Below are 24,365 nucleotides of genomic sequence, written 5' to 3' on the forward strand. Positions count from 1 at the left end.
ATCACTGCATTCTATGATTCTATGCTAGCTGTCTCAAAAAAACAAAACCCAAAAACACATTATTATTATGACAGATGATTAACAAACAAAAGCCATCCAGTGTAATGTCACACTCATGAATCTTGGTGCATTATAGTGACAGTACGCAGACATTCAGATGAGAGGGTGGCAATAAAATAAAACATTCTAATATTGTTTTACATTAAAATATTGTGTATATTATAATTTAATAAAAGTTTTAACCCAGTTTTTCCTTTTGTTTTGAAAATAAACTAAAAATACCTCAGTAGTTTATTTCTTCCTAAAATCATTTTAATGTATATTGTCTTGAAACAAATTCTTTTAGAAAATGCACACAGAAAAATCTTAGCATCCTGCATTGTATGCACTCGAGTATCCACCAGCCTGCATATTAACTGAGCCTCTAATTTGGGTGCAAAAATGTGTTAAAAATAAACAATGACTTGTCTGTAAGGTCTGCTATCTTAAAGGAGAGTATACATAGGAGTAGTTATGTGGGAGGTCAGACTAGATAATCTTAGTGGTAACTTTTGGCCTTAAAATTTACAAACCTTGAATTGCATACGTCCTGTCTGGGGAGCCCAACCTCCAGATGGGTGAAGATGAGGCTGGAGAGTATATAGAGGCTTTGTCAGAAGCCCTGCTCCTGCAAATTTGGAAGCGCTAACTTCACTTTCTTAGGAATCAGCAACTACCTCTAGACCTGTGTGGCTTACAAGGTCCACAGGCTCCCTTGCCACAGAGGTGCCCAATGTTACGGCAGAACTTGCTCATAGGTTCCTTGATATTTAGTTGTCTCTGCTGCTATGGAGTTTATAATCTTTACAGAGAAAGAGCTGCCAGGTCTCGAAAGGTGCAGAATAGGACCAGAGAAGCTCAATATGCATTTACACAACTGAATTGCACTATTACAAATTTCATCTGCAATCAATAATACCCTCAGTTCTGCAAGTTGCAAGGTGCAGTGTTCCCACCCCAAAGAAAACTATTGTGAAAGTGAAAGAAACTTCCCTTTTCAAACTCAGATCTCTGAAATGCTTTGTCCTATAACTGATCTCAAGCTTTCAGCAACAACAGCTAGCAAGAGACCATATACGAGATATTTCAAGCAAATAGGATTGTAACTCACTTTCCATTAAAACCCTGATTTTGATCTTTCTAACTTTCTGTGAATGAATAAATCCTAAGTATGGAGTCAGAACTATGGTTCCTTGCCATGCCTTTTATTTTTTATTTTGCTGGTTTATACTTTTTAAATTTTAGGGAGAAGTACAATTACATGACAGTACAAAATTGATAGTATTGCCAGATAAGATGCATGCACAGCAGCATGAAAGATTCTTCACACAACTCTGCAAGCAGACCCTAAACACAACCCAAAACTTGTGTGTCAGGCCTTGTCTAACCTAGCATTTTCTTCAAACTTTTCATTGTTTCATTACCAACAGTAGCAGCAATAGCAGGAGCACTGGTACGGGCGGTCACTGATGTTTCAGTCACTTAGTGTAAAGCTGAATGAAGGTTAAATTGAAGACATAACTTTATTAAATCCTGTGCATTGCTCTGACCATGTGGCTGTGTTGCTTCCAGCCAAACTCCCCACATTCCCTGGTGTCCTGTCAATAAAAGTGCCTCAGGGTAGGGTGACCAGATAGCAAGTGTGAAAAATCAGGACAGGGGGGAGGGGGTAATAGACACCTATGAAGCAAAGGTCCCAAGCAACTGGACTGTCCCTATAAAATCAGGACATCTGGTCCCCCTACCTCAGGGAAACATGGGCTCTCTGACTGCAGTGCCACTGATCATTATGCAACTGGTGCTTTAACTATGCTTTAACTTCATCCGATGAAGTGAGCTGTAGCTCACGAAACCTCATGCTCAAATAAATTGGTTAGTCTCTAAGGTGCCACAAGTACTCCTTTTCTTTTTGCGAATACAGACTAACACGGCTGTTACTCTGAAACCTTTAACTATCATGTGATCTAGACCTGCTCTGAGCAGGATTAGAAAACCCAGTGGTTAGGATGTGCTTCCATCATTAGAGCTACACTGGTGCTAAGCTGACTGTGGGAAATTGGAAGAAGACTGTTAACATAGACACAACCTGTGAATGCTATGAAAGGTAAATGTATTAAGAATATTATTAAATTAATTCCTTTCACTAGCACTGTTTTGATTAACATTGAAGACTTCAAACAGTAGGTCATTCATAACACTGGAACATTTCTATGATCATGCAAATATTCAAGGAAACTAATGTTCAGGAATGCAAATATACCTTACCTGCACTAGTTGCAAAAGGTAATGCAGAACATCGTCATCTTCTAAGCTCTCCAGCTTTTGAACGGCCATTGCTCTTACATTTTCATCCGAAAAGTTACAGTCCAAAAGTTGCATTGTTAGTCCAACATCCAAAGTGCTATGATCCCAAGCTTCTCTTTTAGCTAACAACTGGTATGTTTTAGCCACTATTTCTTGCTGTCCCCACTTCACTGAGCTAAGCAGCTTAGGATATGCCTTGGGGTGCTTTATGCTTTCATATCTAAAATGCCACAGTAATTCTTTGTCCTCAGGAGTAAGTGGATTAAGTGGGTCAGTGTCTACGATCGCTTCAAGTTGTTTGCGAAGCTGGTTGGGCATTTCAGCTCTTGTCCTATCTCCTTGGGGGTCAGATGTTATCCTATGTTTGGGCAAAGCTATTGGGTGGCAATATTTATCCAAAACAATAGAGATAGCCATTGAGTTTTCTTTATCAGGATTGGTAGCTGATGTAAGTTTGTCAGCATTGATGCTTCCCTGCTCTTCCCCTTTACCTGAAATCTTCCACATATGAAGCACGTACTCCCCACTACGTAGCAGTGAACGGTGATCAATCAACAAAATATTTACATAATAGAGTAGCTGAGTTTTGCATTTAGAATCGGAGTTGGGGGAATCATGTGACTGAAGGCTAACCTTTGTGGATAATGCCTGTGCTTTGCCACAATATATCTGTAGATTCAGTAGCGCTCCTTTAGGCAAATCTTTAATTTTAATATCAAATTCAACCCAAGTATTCCACAGAACCTCCTCAGTAAAAGGCTTAGATGTGGTCCTTCTCTGTGAAAGAAGTTGTTGCCCATGTTGAATATTAGCCTCAATAAACACAGTAAGTTCAGTATTTCTTGGTAGCACTGGGATATCAATGCCAACTATCTTGACCCTGAATTTTCTATTACAGTCCCACAAAGAGATAATGAACACCCTCTCATGATCTTTTCCGTCTATTGTCAGCTGTTCATGATATCCTGTAACACCTGTGCAGTCATCCACCAAGGGCCATTCTTCTTTCTGAACCTCATCCTCCTTGGGGTCAGGAGGGTCATCTAGTACTAGGTGGATCTCTTCCCCATTCTTCAGGCACTGTCTTATCCAGTGAAAATCTTTGATTGGCGTCTCTCCTGTGATATACTCATCTCTGCCACAAACCCTGAGAACAAAATCCAGTTCACTGTGATCCTCAGGAATATCCATCAAAGATTTCTTCTTTGCCATTTTTGTGAAAAAGCTCTGAAGTATCATATCTGGAGTGTCATCAATTGATACTTTAATTTTTTGGCTAGTTGTTCCTCTATGTATGATTATAAAAATATTGTTATTAGTAATCTTTTTAAACACATATTCTGGGAGTGGCTTGGATGTAATCCATGGATGCATTGAATACAATTTTGGATCTCTGCAGGCTACTTCAATCATTCGTGGTGTGACTAATCTGCGACGCGTAAATTCTAGCTCATCATCATGCACATTACTAACATCAGTGACATCATAGCCAATTAAATCATTAAGCTGCGTCTGAAATTCCTGAACCGCCTCTGTTGGTTTTTCCTTCTGGACAACATGAATTTTGCCTACCTTTTTCTGTAACACTTTCCAATACAGTATGCAGTCCAATGTCTGTATTACTTGATGTTTGTCATAAATTTCATACCACTGCCCTTTCTTTTGATATTGAAGAATAAATTGATCTGGGGTGAATTTATGGTAAAAGTCTGTGGTTTGGCTCATCTCTATTGCACGCATCCAAATCTGTGCTTTCATTTGCTCAACAGTACAGTTGCCAGCTATTTCGAGTAACATTGTTTCTGACATTTTAGTGTGTTTATTGTTTGTAGGCAGAATGAACTCAATGGATATCAGTTCCATTGAAGACAAATTACTTGCTGCGCTGTATGGCTTCATTCTTCTTCTCCTTCGTTTGTTTTCCTCTCTCATTACAACAGGCTGTTCATAATTCCTCAACTCCATGCCAGAAGAAATCTAGCAAAACATACAAATGTTTGATCACTTTCTCATTTAATTTCTGTGTGTATTCTTCTACAGACACATTAGCTCTTTTTCTTAAGTTTAACTACAGGCTTTAATCATAACCTTTACATATACAATATATAGTCCAAAAGTTTCTGAATAAAACTATTTTTGTTCAGGATGGCTTATTTGAATCAACCTATTAATTTTAAAACCAAACATTAGGTAAAGCAATAACTAATTAAAATTGTGCATTTATAGAACACAATTCACCCAAACACATTTTATGAATTGTGAACCTGATCCTGTGAGGGCCTCGGGAGCCTAAACTCCCAGACTTCACTAGAAACTGATCTCTAGAAGCTTGACAATGTTTTTTTGCTCCGACTAATTTTCTCTTTTGAATTTGGCAAACATTGACTTTTTTTCCCCTCCTGTATTTTGGATGATGCTGAAATTAACACAAATGGATTTTAACAATTAAAAGACATTTTGCTGTTAGTGATCCAGTATCACAGAATGATGTCATAGTAAGCTCCGGAGAAAAATATGTTAATTGTAGCAGAGGAAACAAATATTGTTTCTGTGTGGACCCCACAGAAAGCGAAACTGTTGATTGTTTCCCCCCTCCATAATAAAGCATTAGGATATTTTTATTTTAAAAATCCCTTATATAATGTACATCTAAATTTTAGCCTAATATGATGAAAATGTTTGCAAGCCAATGACACTCTAGTACATTTTATAGCAAGTGAAAATATCTAAAACAAACAAAATCAGAAAGAAATTTTAAGACAATCTTACTGATTTTAAGAAAGCAAAAATGTTATCACTCACAGTTAGTCTCTGTTCTACCATATCAAAGTGGAAGTTATTTACAAAGTATTCAGCTGAGGAAAGCAAAGTTGACTGGATGTACTTACATTTGTTCCCTTTCAATGTCTCCTTCACAAATTATGTTGTTAGATTGCTTAATTTCAACATTTTTTTAGAAAAAAACTTTTATACATAAAGCCTCCCTCTATTTGCTTACAAAAAGCCCCAGTAATCTCATCAGGCCCTTGCAAATATTAGAACAAAAAGGTAAGAACATTCAGGTTAGTTTTGTTGTAACAACAGAACACATGGTGACTACAATTCGTTCTTAATGTTTCAGAAAGCAAATAACTCTGGGCACCATATTTATAATTACCAAATCAAATTGAAACATTACCTGATTACAAAGCACAGGATGAGTCGCTGAATAAGACTCATTTGTTTAATTTTAAAGTATTTTTTTTAAATGAGGATCAAGAAAGTTGATTATTTAAGTTGTTCTGCTTTTCTTGCTCGCCTTCATATCCAGATGCAAAGGAAGTGCTGCACTTACCAGGAAGGAAGTTTTAACCAAGTTGATTATACATATGATTGCTCATTTTAAAAAAGTCAGAATGCTTTTCCTGTTAAAGCAGAACAAATATATTTACAGTACTGCCAACCACAAAAACCTGAACTTGAGTTTTAAAACTCATGGGTGGAAGGGTTGTGCTAAAAATTACTCACTTCAATAAAAACATTAATAAAAATTAAAACAATGACATATGCATAAAACTAGAAGACTAGAAGATATGCTCTGTATAAAGATGAACTATATCTGAAAGAGCCAAATTATAGATGCTTGGCTACAAAAAAAAGAAGAAAAAAAAAGAACAAATTAAACAAGACACCATTAAGGCTCTAATGCTGCCTGTATGCTAGTACTTAGGACCTTTGACCTAGACTGACTACCAGGGATTTCCCTACCTCCACCCCCTGAACTTCCCCAACACCCTGATGCAGCTATTTACAGTGTTGCCAATTTAGTCATTGGTTGGAAATTTTAATTGAAACATTAATACACACTTTAAAAGCATACAGTATATGATAAAATACTTGTACCCGAAAAAGTATAATGGGTTTGAAAAGTATGAACAAAGACTAGCTTCTTCACACAGCTGTTTTTTTGACAATGTTTGCACATTCGTTTTGGCAATGTTGGCCAATCTTATAATTTCAATATATGATTTGTAAGCTAGGTCTGAATGAGCTCTCCCCTGACAGCCAAGGCAGGGGGAAGGCTTCAGGACCAGACTTGAACTCACCTGAACTTGTACTTACATGAACTCAACTACTCTACCTAGGTATCCAGCAGACAAAGCCATGTTGCCCAAGTGACCAAATTTTGGCTGGTGTTGGGTTACAAATCACTTTAGTATTGTTAGTATTATTAGAGTTCCCAGAAGTCACCTACTATAGGACAGGCCTAACAAAGAAAATAACAGAACGCCACTAGCTGTCACCTTCAGCCCCCAATTAAAACCCCTCCAATGCATTATTAAGGATCTACAACCTATCCTGAAGGATGACCCAACACTTTCACAAATCTTGGGAGACTGGCCAGTCCTTGCCTACAGACAGCCCCGCAACCTGAAGCAAATACTCACCAGCAACCACATACCACACAACAGAACCACTTACCCAGGAACCTATCCTTGCAACAAAGCCCGTTGCCAACTGTGCCCACATATCTATTCAGGGGACACCATCACAGGGCCTAATAACATCAGCCACACTATCAGAGGCTCGTTCACCTGCACATCTCCCAATGTGATATATGCCATCATGTGCCAGCAATGCCCCTCTGCCATGTACATTGATCAAACTGGACAGTCTCTTCGTAAAAGAATAAATGGACACAAATCAGATGTCAAGAATTATAACATTCATAAACCAGTCAGAGAACACTTCAATCTCTCTGGTCACTCGATTTCTGATCTCAAAGTGACTATCCTTCAACAAAAAAACTTTGAAAACAGACTCCAATGAGAGACTGCTGAATTGGAATTAATTTGCAAATCGAATACAATTAACTTAGGCTTGAATAGAGACTGGGAATGGTTGATTCATTATAAAAAGTAACCTATTTCCCCTTGTTTATTCCTTCTCCCCCTTCCCCCCCACTGTTCCTCAGACGTTCTTGTTAAACCCTGGATTTGTGCTGGAAATGGCCCACCTTGATTATCATACACATTGTAAGGAGAGTGATCACTTTAGATAAGCTATTACCAGCAGGAGAGTGGGGTGGGGGGAGAGAAAGCCTTTTATAGTGATAAACACCCATTTTTTCATGGTTTGTGTATATAAAAACATCTTCTGTATTTTCCACAGTATGCATCCGATGAAGTGAGCTGTAGCTCACGAAAGCTTATGCTCAAATAAATTGGTTAGTCTCTAAGGTGCCACAAGTACTCCTTTTCTTTTTGCGAATACAGACTAACACGGCTGTTACTCTGAAACCTGTTTACTATTGAATGTGGGGGTCATGAAATGTTGTTATCCTTACTGTCTGAGTAAAGGGCAGCAGAACTATATTGAGCCTGTCCTGACCAAGGGGGTCACCCTCAGTGCTTAATTTTTGCCAGGGCTGAGCTCCAGCACCTCTAGGTTTGGCAGTTCATAGGCCTAGGACCTCTGGGCTTGCCACGTCAATTATGAAAGTCAAAAACTTGCTTGAGCCCCGGTACCTCTCTCATTACAAATTAAGCACTGGTCACTCTCAACAGAAGAGCACTCGCTGAGCAAGGGGTTTGGATGGCAGGTCCCAGTGGAGTGGGAGGGATAGGGGTTTTGCTTGGTGGTGTGGGCTGTGCCTAAGACTCACAGGCACTATTTGACCTGCCCCTCTCCCCTATTTAAAGATAGAGCTTATTAGGCTCCATAAAGAGTATTTTGTTTTGTTAAGTGACCATTAGAGCTGAAATCACTAATAATCAGGTCTAAGTGCTTAGACCTGCTGCAGGATGGCATTTCTGTGGAAAAGACAGCCCAGCCTGCACTCGCTGTGAGGTTCCCCAAATGAGAGCTGAAATCACTGAATGCTGGGTGGAACTTCAAGAGACCGACTTGCAGAGGTCACAGTGGCAGGTGGCAGCAGAAGGGGACATCACAGGGCGATCAGCGATGGAGTGGTGGTACAACAAACCACAGCAACCAGAGTGAACGGCCAGAGGGAGTGACAAGCAGCTGGCGGAAACAGCAAGACAACTTCTCCCCCGCACCCTCCCTCCCCGCAGGGTGGGAGGTGAACTCATGCGAAAGCACCTCTGAACTCTTGGTCTTCACTGACCAAAGACAATAACTATGAGTGGGGTGAGGCAGAGAGAGAAGGGAGGGGCAAGTTAAAGGAACATTTGTTTGTTGGATTACATTTTAGTGACTTTGCTCCAAAATGCTAGATTTGTGACTGACAAACTTATATAAATATACATTTCCTAGTAGGCCAAGATTTTTAAAACCATTGTTGCCAAGGTCGTCATCTCATATTCTTGCTATCTCAAGGATTTATCTTGGGGAGTTTCTTTACTAAACATTTTTATTATAATTACTTTTTACATAAGAACTACGACTGTTGATTAATCACAGATAACTCACACAATTAACAAAAAAATTAATCGTGATTAATCACAGTTTTAATCTCACTATTAAACAATAGAATACCAATTAAAAATTATTAAATATTTTGGATGTTTCTCTACATTTTCATATATATTGTATTTTGTTGTAACTGAAATCAAAGTGTATGTTATTTTTTATTACAAATATTTGCACTGTAAAAATAACAAAAGAAATAGTATTTTTCAATTCACCTCATATAAGTACTGTAGTGCAATCTCCTTATCATGAAAGTTCAACTTACAAATGTAGACTATTTTTGTTACATAACCACACTTAAAAGCAAAACAATATAAAACTTTAGCGCCTACAAGTCCACTCAGTCCTACTTCTTGTTCAGCCAGTCACTAAAAGAAACAAGTTTATTTATATTTACAGGAGATAATGCTGCCCTCTTCTTATTTACAATATCACCTGAAAGTCTGAACAGGCATTCACATGGCACTTTTATAGTCGGCATTGCAAGGTATACACACGCCAGATATGCTAAACATTCATATGCCCCTTCATGTTTTGGGCACCATTCCAGAGGACATGCTTCCATATCAGATAAACACAAAAGAAGGTACCAATGTGAGATTTCTAAAGATAGCTACAACACTCAACCCAAGGTTTAAGAATCTGAAGCGCCTTCCAAAATCTTAGAGGGAGAATGCTTTCAGAAGTCTTAAAAGACCAACACTCACACACAGAAACTACAGAACCCAAACCACCAAAAAAGAAAATCAATCTTCTGCTAGTGGCATCTGACTCAGATAATAAAAATGAACATGCGTCAGTCCACACTGCTTTGGATTGTTATTGAGCAGAACCCGTCATCAGCATGGACGCATGTCCTCTAGAATGGTGGTTGAAGCATGGAGACATATGAAACAAAACACCAATCCTCTGGACTGCATTGACATGCAAAAAGCCAGTCATTGTCAAAGCCAATTTTAGAAGTACTTAATGAGGCTGTTAAAAATGCTTGAGTCACAATACAGTTTATTCAAACAAACATGACGGTCACATCATACTTTCTCTTTAAGCAAGAGATAACATTGGCCTCCAGTTTGTAGTGTGTGGTAAGTGTGTTGTCATTTGTTAATCCTGAAGTTGGACAGTGGTTCTGACCAAGACCAGCACATGCTCACTATCTTTCTGCAAGAAACTCAACTGACTGGTTAGAAGCATGCAATGGAACAGTGAAAGACTCAGCAGTTGAAAAAGTGAAGAACTCTCTCACTGCATTCAGAAAATGTGCATACATGGCTCATGAATGAACCGATGCAAATGGATATCAAGTATTAAGTCACTGCATACATTATCTTCATGTCAGTGGTAGCCCAACAGATGAATTTCTAGATGTTCAGGTTATAGAAGACACATTGGCAACATCTCTGACAACCCATGTCTTTAGAAGAGTTAAATGCTTGTAAATTGAACCCCAAACAGATGGCTGCTTGTGCAGTTGATGGAGCTGTCAACTTCTCTGGAAGACATAGTGGAGTACAAGTTTGCTCAGAGGAAAGTGTAACTCTAAACTCTCCTATACATACTGCAGAGGCCATCTACTCCAACTAGCACTAGTTTGAGCTGCAGAATCTTCAAAAGGCATTTAAAAAGTTATACATTTAATGTCTTCATTATACTCTTTTTTCAGCAAGAGTCCAAAAAGACTGAGTGTCTTGAAAAATATAGAAGATACATGAGGACTGATGTTCAAATTGGTCCAACCTGGGAAAACCTGCTAGCTTTCTCATGAGCAATCCTTGGCTTTTGTCTTAAAATTACTGCAACCATTATTATTGGCTTTGGAAAATATCTACCGAGATGGGACGGATCTAAATAGTGAGATTGTTGGACCACTTTTGCTACTAAGTTCAAAGAAGACAATCACCATTCTCTCTTGTAAGTCTACTGTTGAAATCACTTGGGTCATTAAACAATGTCATCCAGGCACCTGCTACAATAGCAGTAGATCTTTGTCCAGCAATGGAAGCTACACTAGGATCAGAGATATACCCATTTAAAACATACTAGAAGAACCAAAGACTTCACTTCAGAAGTTGACTAATTAGGGCACTTATATAGATTATTTAAATGGAGAGGACAAGAAGTGTTTGTTAAGCCAGCTGAAAAAGTAAAGTACACAGACTTGATTCTACATCTCTACAACAACAACTTCTGGATTCTATCAACTTCTACATAGCTTTTACAGATACAGTCTATAAAACACCAACAGTTGAGTGGAGTGAGGCAGTACCTGCAATGGGCTGCTCATGTGATCAGGACAGAATAGAGAATTTGAACACAGAGTGGAATATCATATAATGAATGAATGAAGATATGGCTTCAACTTCTTCTTTATCATCACTAGTGGCTTGACCCAATCTCTGTGCTATGTTTTCTGGGATGAAAGAAGTAGAAATTCATCTCTTTCTACTCCCAGTCACAACAGCTACAGCTGAGCGTTCTTTTTCCTCATTGAATAGAATTTTGTGTTTTGAAAGAAGTCGCCTTCTGCGTGATCATGAGCACATCATGAAGGACTGGAAGTACTGGACACACAAGAAGCCACCAAAAAAGAATGCACTGCATTTGAGAAGTTCATTAACAGAGTTGTGCAAAATTACACGAAGAAAGATGTAGATGTAGTGCTTCATAGTAGGCTTGTGTAGCCAACTTTAATTTGTGTGTGGATTTAAAAACATGAGTTAAATCTAATAAAATGGTCGTGAAACATTTTTTCAGTTTTTACTATGGTGCCATACAGCCCACCTCCACCCTGATGGTCTCACCCCTCATTGGTCCTCGCCTACCCACCCCTGTATTTTTAACACCTCCCCCTAATTTTAATTGCTGAGGAAAACACTTAACTACAGTTTTTGAATGTGGTCTCAGTATAGATGCCATATGGAGCTGGCTTTCTTGAAAGACTACATTGAGGTATCCATCTTATTTCCTGCTAATGTATGTGCTATAAATGATGAGCAAGTGTATGGTTTTGGGATCTCAATATTTCTGAGAGATTGTTGTAAAAAGGAAGAGCATTTCAAGATCTGAGAATTTGCATAACATATACTTTTACGTGACATAAATTATGAATAGTGAATGATTTCTAGATTCCCATCTTCACACATTATTCCACACTCTTCTATCCCGATGGCAACATTTTAAAAAGTTGTCTCAAGAAAATTTTGCGACACTGAAATCAGTGGGCCTAAATGCATAAGGGTTTGTAGGATAGAACTCAGGATTGTCCTATAAAACAGGATGTATCCTCAGTAAGCTGTTTGTGTTGTTTGAAAATATAGTTCAGTTGAGCTTGTAGAATAAATCAACTGCTTAATTTAAAAAACAATGTTTTTAATTTTTCTATTAACTTTTTATTAATTTTAAAGTATACATATAGAAAAAACATGCATAACAAGATATACATAGGCGTCTCATAATACATGAGCGTCTCATAACGTATTTACCATTTGCTACCTAGCAGCTATATGTTTAGTTATATATAATATGTATGAATGTTTAAAATATAAATAAATTATTTGTATTACATATATTTTTCATTTTCTGAATTTAAGTTTGAATGGTTAAAATTTGTCACAAATATAATTGGACAAGTGTTAGGGAACCTTAATTGTAGGTATTGCTACTGCTCCATTATATATATGATATGCAATGTATTTACAAACCTTCCCCCACATACTGAAATCTACTGTGAATGATGGCCTGAGATTCAGGAAGAATTTGAAGGATTCACTTTTAACCCTAGTGATTTGTGCAGCCACTTACACCACAAGTTAAAGGAGCTATGAGAGATGCACATCCTTCAGGTTGGAGTTAATGGAAAATGCCATACGGGAAGGGGAATGTGGGAAAACAAAAATTAAAAATCAAAATGAAGGGACAGGGGACATTTTAATCTTTTTCCAGTATAGAACTTTATTAGTAACAGGCTGGCTATTTTGGAGAACAGCAAGTAGAACCCATTCTGGAAAAATGGTGGCTGTGAGAAGGAGAGAAAATATACAACAGACAAATATAAAGGTGTTCAAACTCCAGCAGAGTGTTTTGTACAGAGGGTATGTATACACTGAGAACATTACTGCGACACCGCTATAGTGCTTTAGTGTGGCACACTACCTATGCTGACAAGAGGGGTTCTCCCACTGGCATGAGTAATCCACTTCCCCAAGAAGCAGTAGCTAGGATGACAGAAGAATTCTTCCATCACCCTAATGCTGTCTACATCAGGGGTTAGGTCGGTATAGCTATGTCTCTCAGAGGAGTGGATTTTTCACACTCCTGAGCCCTGGTCTACACTATGAGTTTTGGTCGGATTTAGCAGCGTTAGATCGGTTTAGCCCTGCACCCATTCACACTACGAAGCCATTTTTTCCGACTTTAAGGGCTCTTAAAACCGGTTTCTGTACTCCTCCCCAATAAGTGGATTAGCACTGAAATCGACCTTGCTGGGACAAATTTGGGGTAGTGTGGACGCAACTCAACGGTATTGGCCTCTGGGAGCTATCCCAGAGTGCTCCATTGTGACCACTCTGGACAGCTCTCTCAACTTAGATGCACTGGCCAGGTAGACAGGAAAAGCCCCATGAACTTTTGAATTTCATTTCCTGTTTGGCCAGCGTGGCGAGCTGATCAGCAGAGGTGACCATGCAGTCCCAGAATCGCAAAAGAGCTCCAGCATGGACTAAACAGGAGGTACTGGATCTGATCGCTGTATGGGGAGATGAATCCGTGCTATCAGACCTCCGTTCAAAAAGACGAAATGCCAAAATATTTGAAAAAAAATCTCTGAGGGCATGAAGGACGAAGGCTATAACAGGGACACGCAGCAGTGCCACGTGAAACTTAAGGAGCTCAGGCAAGCCTACCAAAGAACCAGAGAGGCAAGTGGCCCCTCCGGGTCAGAGCCCCAGACATGTTGCTTCTAGGATGAGCTGCATGCCATTCTAGGGGGTGCCCCTACAACTACCCCAGTGCTGTGCGTGGACTCCCTCAATGGACTCTCACACAACAGAGATACGGATTTTGGGGACAAGGAAGATGAGGAGGAGGAGGTTGAAGCACAGCGAGTAAGTGGAGAAACCTTTTTCCCCCCAACAGCCAAGAACTATTTCTCACCCTGGATCTAGTACCCTCCCAACCCACTGAAGGCAGGCTCCCGGACCTAGAAGGCAGAGAAGGGACCTCTGGTGAGTGTACCTTTGTAAACATAATACACGGTTTAAAAGCAAGCGTGTTCAATGATTAATTTCCCCTGAAGACTTGGGATGCATTCGTGGCCAGTACAGCTACTGGAAAAGTCTGTTAACGTGTCTGGGGATGGAGTGGAAATCCTCCAGGGACATCTCAATGAAGCTCTCCTGGAGGTACTCCCAAAGCCTTTGCAAAAGGTTTCTGGGGAGGGCAGCCTTATTCCGTCCTCCATGGTAGGACACTTTACCACGGCAAGCCAGCAGCACGTAGTCTGGAATCATTGCATAACAAAGCATGGCAGCGTACGGTCCCGGTGTTTGCTGGCATTCAAGCAACATCCGTTCTTTATCTTTCTGTGTTATCCTCATGAGAATGATATCATTCATGGTCACCTGGTTGAAATAGGGGAATTTTATTCAGGGGACATTCAGAGGTGGCCGTTCCTGCTAAGCTGTTTGCCTGTGGCTGAACAGAAATCATCCCTGCTGTTAGCCACATGGTGGGGGGAAGAGAGAAGAGATCATCCCAGAGAATTGAGTGTGTGTGTGTGGGTTTAGTTGGGTTTGTACTGCATGTTAACCCAAAAACGGCAGCCCCTCCTTTTAAATGGCCAACCCATTTTAAAGGGCCAACCCAACAGGTTCTTGGTACGTGAAATGAGGGCGCTGCTGTTTAAAACCATTCCCACATGTTAGGAAGGTTAAAGAAGCCAAAAGACTGTGGCCTACCATGTCAGCCTGCAAGCCGAATTCTGTTGCCCACCGGCCCTGTGTGTGTGATCTCTCACACCATACCGGCAGGCCCGCGATTTAAGAGGCAAAATGCGACCTTTTAAAGAAAGCACACGTGCTATGTAATGTTAACAGCTTGGTTCACCGTGAAAGAGTCTACCCATTGTTCTTTAAAATGTCTCTTTTTAAAGACTAAACTTCCTTTTTTCCCCTCCCGCAGCTGCAAATGTTTCATCGCTCCATGTATCATCTCCGTCCCAGAGGCTATCAAAGATTAGAAGCTGAAAAAAAATGCACTCACGATGAAATGTTCTCTGAACTCATGCAGTCCTCCCATGCTGAAAGAGCCCAGCACAATGCGTGGAGGGAGACAATGTCAGAGTCCAGGAAAGCACAAAATGAACATGAGGACAGGAGGGATGAGCAAGAGGAGAGGTGGCATCAGTGTGATGACAGGAGGCAGGATGCAATGCTGAGGCTTCTGGAGGATCAAACTGATATGTTCTGGTGTATGGTTGAGGTGTAGGAAAGGCACAGACCGCGACTGCAGCCCCCGTGTAACCAACAGCCCTCCTCCCCAAGTTACATAGCCTCCTCACCCAGACGCCCAAAAACACAGTGGGGGGGCCTCCAGGCACTCAACCACTCCACGCCAGAGGACTGCCGAAGCAATAGAAAGCTGGCATTCAACAAGTTTTGAAGTGCAGTGTGGCCTTGTCCTTCCATCCTCCCCCACCCCGCTCGGTGCTTCCCTCATCCCTCACCCCTCCCGGGCTACCTTGGCAGTTATCCCCCTATTTGTGTGATGAATGAATAAAGAATGCATGAATCTGAAACAACAATGACTTTATTGCCTCTGCAAGCGGTGATCAAAGGGGGGAGGGGAGGGCGGTTGGCTTACAGGGAAGTAGAGTGAACCAAGGAGACGGGTTTTCATCAAGGAGAAACAAACAGAACTGTCACACTGTAGCCTGGCCAGTCATGAAACTGGTTTTCAAAGCCCTGTTGCGCTCTTCTAACTGCCCTGGTGTTTGGCTGCGCGTAATCAGCGGCCAGACGATTTGCCTCAACCTCCCACCCCTCCATATACATCTCCCCCTTACTCTCACAGATATTGTGGAGCACACAGCAAGCAGTAATAACAATGGGAATATTGGTTTTGCGGAGGTCTAACAGAGGCAGTAAACTGCGCCAGCGCGCTTTTAAAGATCCAAATGCACATTCTACCACCATTCTGCACTTGCTCAGCCTATAGTTGAACAGCTCCTGACAACTGTCCAGGGTGCCTGTGTCTGGCTTCATGAGCCATAGCATTAAGGGGTAGGCTGGGTCCCCAAGGATGACAATAGGCATTTCAACATTCCCAACAGTTATTTTCTGGTCTGGAAAGTAAGTCCCTTACTGCAGCCGTTCCCACAGACCTGAGCTCCTGAAGATGTGAGCATCATGTACCTTTCCCGGCCATCCCACACTGATGTTGGTGAAATGTCCCTTGTGATCCATCAGTGCTTGCAGCACCATTGAAAAGTACCCCTTGAGGTTTATGTACTGGCTGCCTTGGTGGTCCAGTCCCAAGATAGGGATATGCGTTCCATCTATCACCCCACCACAGTTAGGGAACCCCATTGCAGCCAAGCCATCCAGTATGACCTGCACATCTCCCAGAGTCACTACCCTTGATAGCAGCAGGTCAGTGATTGCACTGGCTACTTGGATCACAGCAGCCCCCACAGTAGATTTGCCCACTCCAAATTGATTCCCGACTGACCGGTAGCTCTCCAGCGCTGCAAGCTTCCACAGGGCTATCGCCACTCGCTTGTGAACTGTGAGGGCTGCTCTCATCTTGGTATTCTGGCACTTCAGGGCAGGGGAAAGCAAGTCACAAAGTTCTATGAAAGTGCCCTTACTCATATGAAAGTTTCGCAGCCATTGGGAATCGTCCCAGACCTGCAACACAATGCGGTCCCACCAGTCTGTGCTTGTTTCCCGGGCCCAGAATCGGCGTTCCATGGCATGAGCCTGCCCCATTGCCACCAGGATGGTCAAATTGCCAGGGCCCGTACTTTGAGAGAAGTCTGTATCCATGTCCTCATCACTCTCCTCACTGCGCTGTCATCGCCTACTCGCCTGCTCTTGCAGGTTCTGGTTCTGCATATAGTGCTGGATAATGTGTGTGGTGTTTAGAGTAGTTACAACTGCCACGGTGATTTGAGTGGGCTCCATGCTTGCCGTGGTATGGCATGAGCAGGAGAGCAGAGTGGCAGTGGAAGCGACTGGTGGATGATGATGCTGACAGCAATACGGCGCCTGCACAGAAAAAGGCTCGAAACGATTGTCAGCGGTTGCTTTCATGGAGGGAGGGAGGAGCAACGGGTAGGCTGGCAGCAGACAGTGCAGTACGACTGCTAGCCATCATCGTCTCCTGGGTGCTCGTGGTGCTGCTGGCTGGGAGAGCAGCCTGAGGCAGAATGGCCCCCTCAAGGATTGAACTCACAACCCTGGGTTTAGCAGGCTAATGTTCAAACCACTGAGCTATCCCTCTGCCAATATTCCAGGCAGGACTGAATCTCCATTAGACAAAACTTAAAGAAGAGAATGACCTGAGTCACTCCCATTTATGTCCAGGCGCCCCTGAGAGACCTGACCAAGGTTTGCCAGGAGCACCCATGTCTGCCCAGGCGCCACGACCAACCTCACCGAGGCCGGCCAAGAGCACCCAGGAGACGACGAAAACATATACCAGTCGTACTGCACTGTCTGCTGCCACAAGGCAATGAGCTGCTGCTGTGTAGCAATGCAGTCCCACATCTGCCAGCACCCAGAAGACATACGGTGAGCTGAGCGGGCTCCATGCTTGCCATGGTATGCCATCTGCACGGGTAACCCAGGAAAAAAGGTGCGAAACAATTGTCTGCCGTTGCTTTCATGGAGAGAGGGAGGGATGGGGGGCCTGACGACATGTACCCAGAACCACCCGCGACAATGTTTTTTGCCCCATCAGGCATTGGGATCTCAACCCAGAATTCCAATGGGCGGCGGAGACTGAGGGAATGTGGGATAGCTACCCACAGTGCAACGGTCCAGAAGTCGACGCTAGCCTTGGTACTGTGGACACACTCCACCGACTTAATGGTCTTAAGTGGGGACACACACAATCGACTGTATAAAATCGCTTTCTAAAAAATCGACTTCTATAAATTTGACCTAATTTCGTAGTATAGACATACCCTGAGAGATGTAGCTATACCGATGTAAGTTCCTAGTGTAGACCAGCCCTTAGACATCCATGCCTATACTATGTCTGTAATATGGGAAGGGGGACTACAGCAGCATAGCCATGGTGCTATAGCTATGCTGGCATAACCTGTAGTGGTGACGCAGTTTACCGTGATGAAAGGGCTTTTTCTGTTGCTATAGGCACACCACCTCCCCGATCGACGGTAGCTACATCAACAAAAGCATTCCTCCATTGATCTAGTTGTGTCTACACCAGGAGTTAGTTCAGCATAACTACAGCATTCAGGGATGTGGATTTTTTACACCCTTGAGGGCTGTAGCTATGTCAGTCTGGGGCTTATCTACCCTTAAATTGCTACAGCAGCACAGCTGCACTGCTGTCATGCTTCAGTGTGGACACTACCTACGCAATGGTGGGCAACCTGCAGCCTCCAGGGATGTGCAGGCCGCTGCTTCCTGCAGCTCCCACTGGCCAGGAACAGCGAACCGCAGCCACTGGGAGCTGTGGGCAGCTGTGGCTGTGGACAGTCAATGTAAACAAACTGTCTCGTGGCCCGCCAACGGATTACTGATGGGCAACCTGTAGGCTGCACGTGGCCTACCACTGACCTACGCCAATGGAAGGAATTCTCACATTGGTGTAGGTCAGGAGTGGGCAAACTATGGCCCGCAGGCCACATCTGGCCTGCCAGTTGATTTAATCCGGCCCTTGAGCTTCCGCTGGGGAGCGGGGTCTGGGGCTTACCCCACGCCCTAGCTGGGGAGCGGGGTTGGCAGCCGCTCCATGCAGCTACCAAAAGCAGCAGCATGGCCCTCCTCTGGCTCCTACGTTTAGGGGCAGCCAGAGGGCTCCGCGTGCTGTCCCTGCCCCAAGTGCCGTCCCCACAGCTCCCATTGGCCACAGTCCTCAGCCAATGGGAGCTGCAGGGTTGGGGCCTGCGGACAGGGCAGCGTGTAGAGCCATCTGGCTGCGCCTCCGCGTAGGACCCAGCAGGGGGACATGCCGCTACTTCTGGGAGGTAAGCACCGCCGAAAGCCTGCAACGAGTTTCTCCCGTTGACCCAGCTGGAGTTGCATAACTTAGGTCAACTGAGCCCTATAGTGTAGATCTGCCCATAGATGAAAATTCATAAAATGAAAGAATGTATCCTAACCACAAGCTACTAGCTGTAAGTTTTTACGTCAATGGACCCATATATGTTTTACCTAAACATTTTGGATCTAATGGAATCCCATTGACTTGACATCATTAAATATACTTGGATTCATTAGGATCTTAATGGCTGTGCCTCCTTAGATCTGGCAGAAGCCAGCAAGAACCAGTCCTAACATTCTTATGGTTGGTTGGCATATGTTTAAAGATCAGTTCCACCAAAACAAACACACTTCATTTCCTGGTCAACTATTCTGATAAACATCAACCAGCTGATCAGACTGGTTGTCATCTTACATAATAGACAGTAAACCTATACACTGCCCAGCCATTAAAAAAATGTTTTGGACTCATCCATTTGCAAAGGACAGTGGTGGCGGTATTGTGTGATAATCTAATGGTCCCGCCATCCATTGCTTCAGATATAGTACATGGTATTAGGACATCAATGCCAACTGTCTGGGCCTTAGAGTTCCTCTTTCCCAGCTCTATTTGGGCCTCGACCCCCACCTTCTGGTCCACTCCAGTTCAGATGCCGTACTATATCTTTAGACTGTGAGCCCTTTGGATGGGGATTGTCTCTTTTCTATGTGCAGTGAAGAGCTCAATGGAGTCCAAGTCATGAGTGATACCACAGTATAATATTTAATAGTAATCCAGTTTGGATGTTTGGCATGTGTATTGACCCATGTACATAAGAATAACCATACTGGGTCACACCAAAGGTACATCTAGCCTAGTGCTTCAGAGGGAATGAACAGAACAGGTAATCATCAAGTGAGCCATCCCCTGTCGCCCATCCCCCGCATCTGACAAAAATCGCAGAACCTCTGTTAGTGGCATCTAATACCACTAAAGAAGTTTCCTGCAAATCGAGTCACTCGGGAAGCCTATTTTTCCCCCTCTTTCTCCCCTCCCCTTTTTTTCTAAAAAAATATACATTTTCACATCTACATTTTAATGACAAAGTTACAGAAAGCCAAAAATACAAACACACAGTTCTTTTAAGATCACATTGTCTGTTACTAGGGATTAACAGCCAGGTAAGGTAAAATAAGAACGAAGCCAAACCCTTTTTGGCATTTCAAAAAGAGTGGGTGAATTCTTGTTCTGTGTTAGATTTAATTTCCACAAATCTCTGTACTTCCTGGTTTTCTTTGGCACTGGAAATACCCAAAAACTACGAAAATGATGTTTCTTTTGATATTTTTGACCCTACTATGAAGTATTGAAAATATGATGAGAGGGTCAGTTTTCAAAAGATTTCCAGTACAATTTTACAGTTGAGCCATTCAAACTTTTGAGTTTTTACCCAAAGTGAAACTTCTGAAGTTGGACCATTTTAAAATTTTATTTATAAGCTTTGATTAAACAAATAGGGATTCTTGCAGAAGAAAAAAGATAAACAGACCAATATTTGGGCATCAACCATAGCTAGCAACTATTTATAATTTTAATGGCAGGGACTGGAAACATGGACTCCTCAGGCCAAACTATTTATACTGGGGATAAATCTAGTTCTAGTCACTAGAAATATAGATATGCCTTGGGCAAGTTACTTAGTCTTTTAGTGCTGCAGTTTACCCAATACAGGAATACTACTAATCTAGTTTGTAATGATGTTGTGAGATTTAATTCATAATAAGCATTTATAAAGTGTTTTGAGAAGATCTGATGAAAGATTATATAGGAGGACAATGTGGTATTATCATTATGGCTTTAATTTTATATTTTGTACTATGAAATAGTCACAATATCTATTGAACTTAGCTTTTTAAATAAGATCAAGTGCAACTATTAGAGCTTGTCCAGGTGGGAATGTTTTACCAGTAATACTGATATAGTCATACTGGCAGAACCCACCATATGAAAAACTTTTATTTTGGTATAGGAGTGGCTTTTTCAGTTTACTTTCCCAAACAACAAACTAAACTAAACTAAACTTAAAAAAAAAAAAAAAGGCACTCTGAAGCAGAGTAAGGATGTCTACATGGAGGGTTATACTGGTGTAACAATATTGGTTTAAATAGACATCTTAGGCTGTTTTCAGTATAACCTTTCCCATGTAGACACGGAAATTTAATATCCAATACATTCTGTATCGGGGATTGTATCCTTTCCTTGCAGGGGTATTGACTTTTCTACATCGGTTATAATCCAGTTCTGAACTATGCAAACAAGATATTGTAAAAAACAAAACTGTATGTACCCATACCCAGTACGTCAAATCCATTAGAAGATTAATAACTCTCAGATGAACCAGGTGAACGCTGGTAAAATCCTGTTGATAGGAAGCATGAATGTACACATGCCAGTTGTCTAGCATACTTTCTAGTGGACAGTGATCAGGTAAGGTAAACTATTGCCAGCAGGAGAGCGGGGGGGGGGGGGGGGGGAAGGGGAGGGACCTTTTGTAGTAATAATCAAGGTGGGCCATTTCCAGCAATTGACAAGAACATCTGAGGGGGGGGAAGGGGGGAATAAACATGGGGAAATAGAAAAGGAGTACTTGTGGCACCTTAGAGACTAACACATTTATTTGAGCATAAGCTTTTGTGAGCTACAGCTCACTTCATTGGATGCATCGGAAATAGTTTTACTTTGTGTAATGACCCATCCACTCCCAGTCTTTATTCAAGTCTAAGTTAATTGTATCCAGTCTTGTCAACTGCTGGAAATGGCCCACCCTGATTATCACTACAAAAGGTTCCCCGCCCCCTCCTGCTGGTAATAGCTCACCTTACCTGATCACTCTATTACAGCGTGTATGGTAACACCCATTGTTTCATGTTCTCTGTGTATATAAATCTCCCCACTGTATTTTCTACTGAATACATCCAATGAAGTGAGCTGTAGCTCACGAAAGCTTATGCTCAAATAAATTTGTTAGTCTCTAAGGTGCCACAAGTCCTCCTTTTCTTTTAACAATACAGTAATATTTCACAAAAGCAAACAAAAGTTTGAAAGTAAGGAAATTAACAATGAAGGTCCCTGCAGCATTCTGCTTACTGCCTATTTCTTCCTATTGTGCATTTTATTTACAACATTCTGGTCTTTAGTCGCATGGTGATTTCGTCTCCACCAATACTCTTCTCTTATGCCAGGTACAGGGTGTATACAATAATTGGAAGATTTATGGCCTGTATGTATAGGAAGGACACAACAGACATTATCTGTTAGATGAGAAAATCCATTTATTAGTGTTTAATATTTATACTGCAATAGATTAGGTTAACAGATTTTAAGGTGTGAAGAGACCATTATGATCAGCCAGTCTGACCTCCTGCATAACATAGGCCAAAGAACTTTACTCAATAGTTTCTGCATCAAGCCCATACCTTCTGTTTGAGCTATAGGATATCAGGATTAGGGCATCATGCTATTTGGCACCATATGACTTCAAATAGTCCCTGATTTGAAGAATTTAATCTACACTCCCAGTTATGCAAATGAATAGTCCCTTTGTGAAATTACTTGTATGTGTAAACATTTTCAGGATTAGGGTTTAAATAAATTGAGAGTAATAAAACAGAATTTAAATTGTTACAGTGAAAAAAACTGCAAGAAAAAAATTGAAAATAAATTTAAACTTAAAACACTGATGACACATTAAATTAATAGTTAACCTTAACTCTATTGTAATTAACATATTAGTCAAAGAACTTTCCTAGGTTTTAAACAGTCTAACCTATTTTATTACTTATATTAAGAAATATTTACATATGCTTCCATAATAATTCTTCCAAAGCTTAGAAGGTCTGTATTTATTGCTACAGAACTTAGAACACCACAGCAGTCAAATCACAACTCAAATTCTACAACGGTCACTATGCAGATTTAGCAGAAATTCCTCAGATTCTAAAATCTACAGCAGTCATTCCGGAGTTTAAAAGCACATACACCTGCCAACTGTAAGAATGGCCAACCTGTGTGCAGGATACACTTCCAGGTTTTGTGAACTAACAATAAATCAATCTCATAGGATTGAACTACACCGGCATTAGAAAATTAGGGGCCAAAAATCCCTGACCCCACCCAGTTTTTATATACACAATACATTGGTGTTACAACTGTTAGAGCTGTACCCACTGGTTACTGTGTTTCTGTTGGCTTTGTCTACATTAATTTTTTTTTCAGGGTTGCTTATGTCAGTGGTAAAGTAAGGAAGGCTTCTGCACTGTGATCTGACCCGTCTCTTAACTTTCGGGGGAGCTCTGCACGGGCAAGTGGTCCACCTGCACAGAGCTCATTGCAAGATCAGGGCCTGAGAATTGAGAACTCCCAGAAGGTAAAAGTAGCAGGCCTATACCATAGCTTTCGCTGAGGAAAAGTGAGTCAAACAAGCCTTGAAGCCCGTAAGCCAAGTTGTGTTGGAAGCGTGTGTTGGAGCTACACAACAGCTGCAAACCCCATTTTCTCTAAGGCCCACACCTGCCCCCCCCCCCCGGGGTATCATTGGCACCCAAGGCCGCCCCCCTGCTCCAGAGCTGCTGCACTCCAAGTCCTGCTGTTACAACAACACGCCTCCTCCTACTCCCCCGCAGCCGCAGCCTCGCCTCGGCACCCAGTGCCCCCGGAGCGCAGGGGGAGGTGCGTGTCCCAGCAGCTGCCTGTAGCCCGGAGAGGCAGGGAGGAAACAAACGAGCCTGCTCTGCTGGAGCCAGGGGCGAGCCCGGCTTCTCGCTACTCACCGGCTCCGCGCAGGTGTTTTCCCCAGCCGAGAGGCGGGCAGGACCCGCGGGCGGAGGGGAGCCCGGCGCCGGCAGTCCCGGAGCTTCGGCCGCCGCCTGTCCGGCTCCCGGCGCGCTGGGCAGCCGGCTGCGGAACCTCCCCCTGGAGCCGCGGCGGGCAGCTGCCGCCGCTCGGTCCAGCTCGGCGCCGAGCCTGTGGGCGGGAGCGGCCCTGGGGTGCCCGGCCCGGCACCTGGCAGCTACTGCGAGTGCCGCGCACGGGCCTGAGCCGGGGCAGGGCGCTGGCAGCTCTGCGGGGCAGCCGCGACCACGCCCGGCGGAAGGACAGCACGGGGGGAAGCCCAGGGCGTCCCCCGTGAGCCGCGCAGGGGGCGGGGAGGGCAGGGCAGCCGGGGGCTGCTCTGTGAGTGGGGCAGCGCAGGGGGGAGTGCAGAGCACAGGACAGCCTCTGAGGAACGGGGGGAGGGCGCGCTGGAGTTTTAAATCCCGCTTTCTCCAGGGTCGTGGCAGCGGTAGGTTTGGTATGGCCCGGTCTGCTATGTTCCTACTTGCTGAAACAAAGCCGGTGTG

General features: G+C 42.7%; 1 protein-coding gene across 1 annotated transcript in view; it reads right to left on the reverse strand.

Moving 5' to 3' along the window:
- PIK3CG (phosphatidylinositol-4,5-bisphosphate 3-kinase catalytic subunit gamma) overlaps positions 1-24,112 on the reverse strand; it is a 50,838-nt gene extending 26,726 nt beyond the window's left edge. Inside the window, exons 1-2 of the mRNA XM_084617323.1 lie at positions 23,796-24,112; positions 2,305-4,320 (exon numbers count right to left, since the gene is read on the reverse strand). Of these exons, the coding sequence (XP_084473449.1) occupies positions 2,305-4,308 (2,004 nt within the window). The 5' untranslated portion in view covers positions 4,309-4,320; positions 23,796-24,112. The remainder of the gene's footprint in view (positions 1-2,304; positions 4,321-23,795) is intronic.
- Positions 24,113-24,365: the final 253 nt, after the last annotated feature.

This window comes from Lepidochelys olivacea (assembly GCF_965140295.1).
Source record: "Lepidochelys olivacea isolate rLepOli2 genome assembly, chromosome: 1".
NCBI lineage: Eukaryota > Metazoa > Chordata > Testudines > Cheloniidae > Lepidochelys > Lepidochelys olivacea.